This window comes from Wasmannia auropunctata, unplaced genomic scaffold, assembly GCF_000956235.1.
Source record: "Wasmannia auropunctata unplaced genomic scaffold, wasmannia.A_1.0 LD336074.1, whole genome shotgun sequence".
Lineage (NCBI taxonomy): Eukaryota > Metazoa > Arthropoda > Insecta > Hymenoptera > Formicidae > Wasmannia > Wasmannia auropunctata.
In genome coordinates, this window is record NW_012026816.1 from 3,064,736 (window position 1) to 3,071,152 (window position 6,417).

A 6,417-nucleotide genomic window follows, 5' to 3' on the forward strand; every position below is an offset into this window, starting at 1 on the left:
GAGGACAAGAGAGTGCAGAATCTAGGGGAAGGGTCCTTAAGCATAGGGAATAAGTCGATCATGAATGTGGGGAAATTCTTCTTTATGAATGCTCTGAGCTTGGCAGACTTGTGGATGCAGAGCTGACAGTAAAATACAATATGATTGACATCTTGCCTTGTATCGCCGCATGGACATTCTGGGGAGTCGATAATCTTTTTCCTAAAAAGGCTGTAATTCAGGTTGTAGTGATTACTTCGGATGCGGGAAACGCAGACTATTTCCTCTCTATTAAGACCTTTATTGTGGAACCAAGGCTTAGGCGAATCATTGAGGTACAGCTCTGAGTATTGAATGCCTTTGGCAAGGAATGTCTCTTCAAGGTATTGTTTGAAGATCACTTGGCGGTGCGCTTTAGCTTGAACTTGCAGGTCCGTATAAGGGATGTCGAAAAAGGGAGACCTGGTGCCATTGGTTGCAGCCAGCTTGGCGAGGCGATCCGCTCTTTCGTTTCCTGGGATCCCCTTGTGCGATGGGATCCAGCAGAGAGTGATGTTTCTTCCTTCAGATTCTGCAGTAATAAGACTTTGTTTGATTCGGTGTATGATGTGGTTGCCTTGTTTATAGTCCGATGAGGCGATGGCGGTGAGAACGCTTCTAGAGTCTGTAAAAATGATGGCTTCAGTGATATTTAAATCTTTAGTTGCGATGATAGCGTGCATTACAGCCCAAGCTTCAGCCGAAAAGATGGAGGAAGAAGAAGGAAGCTTGTAGCATGCAATAAAGTTGTAGCTTGGAGAGTATATGCTTGCTCCTACAGAAGAGTGTGTGTCTAGTTTGGAGCCATCTGTGTAGAATGCAGTAGTCTCGAAGGGAAGGTCCTCGAAGAATTCTGTGAATTTAGCTTGTGCTACCCCTGGGTGGGTGTCTTTATCTATGCTTGAAATAGATGTATAATCTTTACTGTAGATGGAGAGTTCATAGCTGTTGCCAAAGGGGGGCAAGAATGTTGAGCGGTGAACATTTTCTTTAGTGTGTCTTGTGGCGCAGTATCTGTCATAAACCAAGATGTGCTTTCGAGCTTTGTCCTTGAGTGTGTCCGAATAAGCGGATATGTCTAGGCGTCGCAAACTGCGTAAGACAATGCTGAACCTCTGAGAGTATTGTTTGTATAGATATTTATCCGTGAGGTAAGTAAATCTTACAGAGAGTGGATGTTCTTTCGCTTCTGCGAGCATAACGTTTATAGGCGTGGAAATTCTATATCCTAAGGCAATTCTGATGGAGCGATATTGTTGCCTTTCAAGCTTTAATAAAGCGGATTTATTACCCGTAAAACGGAAGACAAAGCACCCGTATTCAATAGAGCCGCGGAAGACAGATCGATAGATGTTGAGTAAAGTGTCAGGGTGCGCCCCCCAAGACGTGCCCGCAATAGATGCCAGCACATCCGAGACAGCCTTTCCCTTGCGAACCAGATATTTGAGGTGAGCCTCTCCTTTTAAGGCGGGGTCAAAAATAATGCCAAGAAAGCGGGTAGAAAATACACGAGGGATAGGTTGATTGTTAATACAGAGTGACGTGTTAGGGGGAGCAGGGTCAGCTCTGGCCTTCGTGAACAGCATCCAGCAGGACTTGCTGGGTGACAGCTCAAGGCCTCTAAATTTTAGAAAGCGCCACACATTATCAAGAGCGGTCTGAAGCGCATCTAGCGCCCGACCGGTATTTTTATCTGTGGCCAGTATGACGATATCGTCCGCGTACTGTAGAATGCGTACATTATGTGGAATACATTCGCGTATAAGTCTTAAGAATATGTTGAATAAGAGCGGGCTGAGCGTTGACCCCTGAGGGGTGCCTTTGTAGGAGAAGAAAGGGCCAGTGAGCACGCCGTCCTTCACAAAGAATATTTTTCTTTTAGTGATTAGGTTTTCAATGAATTTGCGACAATGTGCCGGGATACCTATGTCGGATAGATCCTGGATTAGTATGTCTGGGCAGACATTATCGAAAGCTCCCTGTATGTCCAGGAACACGGCGATTGTATGTTCTGACAGAAGAAAACCCGATTGGATGAAGTTGGTGAAAGCGCACAAGTTATCCGCACAGGACTTGGCGGGTCGAAAACCAAGTTGGGAGTCCGGTAATACAGGACGGGATTCCAGGAACCAGCGGAGCCTGAAATAAATCACTTTCTCGAGTAGTTTGAGCAAGCAGGATAGGAGAGAGATTGGTCTAACACCGCCTCCGTTTTTAGGGATGAAAATCACCAGCGAGGACTTCCAGTCGTCCGGAAAGAGACCCGTTTTAAAGATGCCGTTGTATAGCTCGCGGAGTTTATTTCTGAATTCTTGAGGGAACGATAGAATGGCCTCGTAGTCTAGCTGATCCAGACCGGGGGCAGATTTAACCTTGGAAGTATTAATGGCTAAATCAAGTTCTTTAGCTGAAATCTCATTGTCTAATTCAGGAATAATGCGCGGATTCCGTAGGTCTGAAGCTATCATATCGTGTAAGGATTGCCGATTGTCATTAAAACAGGAGTCGGGGCATAGCTTGGATACGGCCTGTTCGAAGACCGTAGGAGATAGAATTGATGCAAAGCCATCATGATCCTCGCACAAGTTTCTTCTTTTAAACATCTTAACGAGACTCCACAATTTAGCTGTGGGGGTTTTGCTATCGAAAGATCCACAAAGCTCCTTCCATTTCTGTCTTTTTATTTTTTTGAGGGATTTAGAGACAAGCGCGCAAGATTTCTTGTAGTTTACGAAGTTTTCTATGTTTGGACTAGCTTTAAATAAACCCATGGCTCCCTTTCTATCCTTAACCAGGGTTTCGCACTCTTCGTCCCACCAGATGGGGGGGGTTTTGTGGTTTCTGATTAGCATAGAACGTGGTGAGATGTCTTTGTCAGGGAAAAGAGCCGCGAGGTGCGATTTGATGAGAGTGGTAAATTCCGAGTAGGCCGTCACAATGTTTTCGCCCGTTATAGAAGGTAGAAAGCTAGTATCCTTAGACAGACAGAAATGGAAGTGTGCCTTTTGGTCTTTATTAAGTCTAATTTTGTAGACAAATCTCTTCTTGGCAATAGGATTGCATCCCAAACTAATTGAAATGGGAAAGTGATCGCTTCCCAGTGTGTCAGGTAGGCGAGCGAACGTGCAAATCGGGGCGAAGGTGGCAGTTGCAATGGCGAGGTCTATTACCGAGCTCGAAGAGCCCGGAGGGGTAAGAAGAGTCGGAGAGTTGTCATTGAGCAAAATCAAGTCAGAACTCTCTGCTGTGTTGGCGATAGCAGTACCAATAGAGTCCGTTCTGCCACATCCCCAGGAGGCATGGTGGGCGTTGAAGTCTCCTGCAAGCAGGACGTTCTTATACAGATTGACCAAGTTGAATAAGGCGGAGAGCGCTTGAGAAGGTGTACGGCGAGGGTGTCTGTATACATTCACAATGCAAACTGGTTCACCAGAGCATTCCAGCTTAATCCCGATTATCTCAAGGGAATCGTGGAAGTTAAGATCATCGCTTAAAGGTGTGAATTTAATAGAGTTATTGACAATAAGACATACGCCACTCTCTCCAGGGGCACATCGGTCCCTTCTTAAAATCTGGCATCCCTTTAGGTTAATCTTAGAAGACGGGTTAAGTAGGGTTTCCTGCAGGCAGATAACATCAAATGTGCTGGTCAGACTTTGAACTTCATGGATTTTGCCACGCAGCCCGCGGCAGTTCCAGGATAAAACACGAACCGACCGATGGCCGTTACCGCCATGACTGGCTCTATTGACGCAAAAAGGGGAGTTAGGGGAGATGGGGGAGGGGGAAAGGGGGAGAGAGGGAGCAAGGGAGGGGGAACGGGAGGGGGAGGGGAATAGGTTTATGGACCGTGAGCTGGCCCCGTTGTAGGGGGAAAGCCCCGCGGGGGAGTAGACTGAAAAACCGGATGTTGTGAGGGTGATAAATTGCTTATATTGGAAAATTCTAAAATTTGTGCGATTTTGTTTAAGATAGGGGACACAAGTTTAATAATGGAGAAAATCTGTTGTACTGTCGCGGAAATGTCTGACGCACCGCCAAATCCAATGGCTGTGAGTAATTCTATGATAGAGTTAAAGGCGGTACCGGAAGGACCGGGGTTAGGGATAGAGTTACCACTGAGTGGGGGCGGAGGCGAGAAGCCGACACCGTTACCTGAGACTGAGGGCATGCGTCCATTGGACGCAATTAAATGTTCTGCGCCATCAGGGCCAGAATGCTGAGCAAGGTGGTCAGTTCGGTTTTCCCCGGAGGATTGTCGGTGAGCCGGGCGCGGTGAGGATTCGACTCGATATGCTTGACGATTGTGTGGTGCGTTAGAGGCGACTTGTGCGTAGGTGTTGCGATTTTCCGGAGGGTAATCCTGCGAATAATCACTGAGGATATCAAATCTATTTTGGCTATTAATCCCATAAGAGCTGTCATTGCTGCGAGATGAATACGAATGTAGAGAGGGGCCAGAGCTGGGACCGCGGGGGGCCGGATTTGCACATCTTTTCTTGGCCTCAATAAGCGGAATGTTGTGAGTGGCCGCGAGTGTGAGGATTTTCTTTTGATTAGAGAGAGCGGAACAGTTAGGGTCGGTGGGAAGGTGCTCTCCTGAGCAGTTAATGCAGCTAGGCTTATTGTTTATTAAGGGGCACTCCGAGCCCTCAATGTGCGGAGGGCTACCGCAATAGAGGCACCTCGGCGCGCTGCGGCATGAATCGCTGGCATGTCCTGCCCTGAAGCAGGAATAGCAGATCCTCACCTTCGGGATGTACGGGCGCACTTCATGACGAGACCAGAATAGTGTGACGTGGGGCGGCAGTACTTGTCCTGAGAATTTTATACGTATGGTGCGGGAAGGCACAAACTGAGATCTTCCATCGACGGTGGTTTTCCTGTTGAGGCGTTGGATTTCTATAATTTCCTGGTCTGAAGTGATTGAACTTTTAATGTCCTCCAGGCTAAATTCCTGGGGCACGTCTTGTATAACGCCAGTGCGTAAAACTCTGTAGTTTGGAATGAGTGCTTTGTAGTTAATCGTGGAAAGCATGGGGTTCGAAGCTAGCGTGTTAGCTGCGGAGGCTGACTTACACTCTACCGAAATCTTACCTATACCTAATTTTTTCATTTCGGCAATGTCTGAGGCAGGCGTTATTCTCCCCACTTGTGCGAACATACGCATCGGATGAGGGGGGTTGGAACGGTTATTTCCAAGTGCGTGTATGTGGACAACGTAAGGCGGCCGGTCCCGGTTTGAATACACGTTGGATCTCTCCTCCACCCTCCGCGATTTGCCATCCGGCGAACGAGATGGCGCAGAGGAAGACGTGGAAGTCCCAGGGCCCGTTGCGGGCGCGGATGATTGGCTGTCTTCAAGAGCGCAAAAGGCGCGTTTATTAGCTTTACCTTTGTTTAGGCTATTGCGTTGTCCAACGATGTCCATTGCATTAACGTCTCCTTCGGGGGTAAAGTTCATATTTGCGTCCTGAGAATGACTAATACCTTGCTGCTGCGATGACACTGCGTCGGTAGGCAACGTATTGAGTAGTATATTGTACGGCACGTTATCCGAGGCATTGTGCGACATGTTACTGGCTGATGTAATCGTACTTGAGTCGCTGTTTGTAATCACAGGGAGAGAAACAAGGGAAGGATGCGGATGTGAAATGGCATTATTAGATGTTGGAGGAGAAGTGTGACCTTGCACTTGAGCTATTTGTCCTTCAAATTGAGAGAAACAATCCAGAGAAACCGAGACGGACTGATGCGGGACGGGATAATCCGAGCCGGCAGCGAGCCCGCCCCCCCCTCCGTCGCCACTCGGGGCCGCAGCCCCCGACATACCGGGGAGAAAAGCTATATCGGGCGCAGTTGTTAGTTCAATTCGCGAGCCAGATAAACCTGGAAAAGAGCCCCAGGGATCGAATGCCGGGGAAAAAGTCAATCGGAAACACAGAAACTCGAAAAACTCGTAAAAACTCGGGAGCGAGAAGAAACACGGCCGAACAGCACGAGCGCCACCAAACGAATCCCTCAATTTCTATCGCAGCTAAATCGCGGGCATGACCGCTCTCAGGATCCTCTCTGGTAGTAGTCGCCATGTTGTTTTACTGGACAAACGTTCCCTTTTTCATCCTCATGAAGTTAGCCCGTAAGATGAAAATTTCTGAACGATCAATAGCTCAAAATAATGCTCCCGATTTGCTCCGTCCATATTGATAAATATAAAAAATTGCTCTTTTAGGTTTTTTTAAAAAATCCAAAAAACGATTTTTTACGAAAAACGTCCATAATTTTTGATCTAAGGGCGAATTCACACCTTGACAAAAAAGCGGAAAACAGAAAAGCAGAAGCCAATCAGAAACTCGCGTTAGTAGTTAATAGTTTTTGCTTTCTGCTTTTCTTGCTACC

General features: G+C 47.3%; 1 protein-coding gene across 1 annotated transcript in view; it reads right to left on the reverse strand.

Annotated features, from left to right (window-relative positions):
* Positions 1–6,107, reverse strand: part of LOC105449745 — a 6,915-nt gene extending 808 nt beyond the window's left edge. Inside the window, exons 1-3 of the mRNA XM_011689128.1 lie at positions 6,014–6,107; positions 5,116–5,907; positions 17–643 (exon numbers count right to left, since the gene is read on the reverse strand). Of these exons, the coding sequence (XP_011687430.1) occupies positions 17–643; positions 5,116–5,907; positions 6,014–6,107 (1,513 nt within the window). The remainder of the gene's footprint in view (positions 1–16; positions 644–5,115; positions 5,908–6,013) is intronic.
* Between the last annotated feature and the right edge of the window lie 310 nt (positions 6,108–6,417).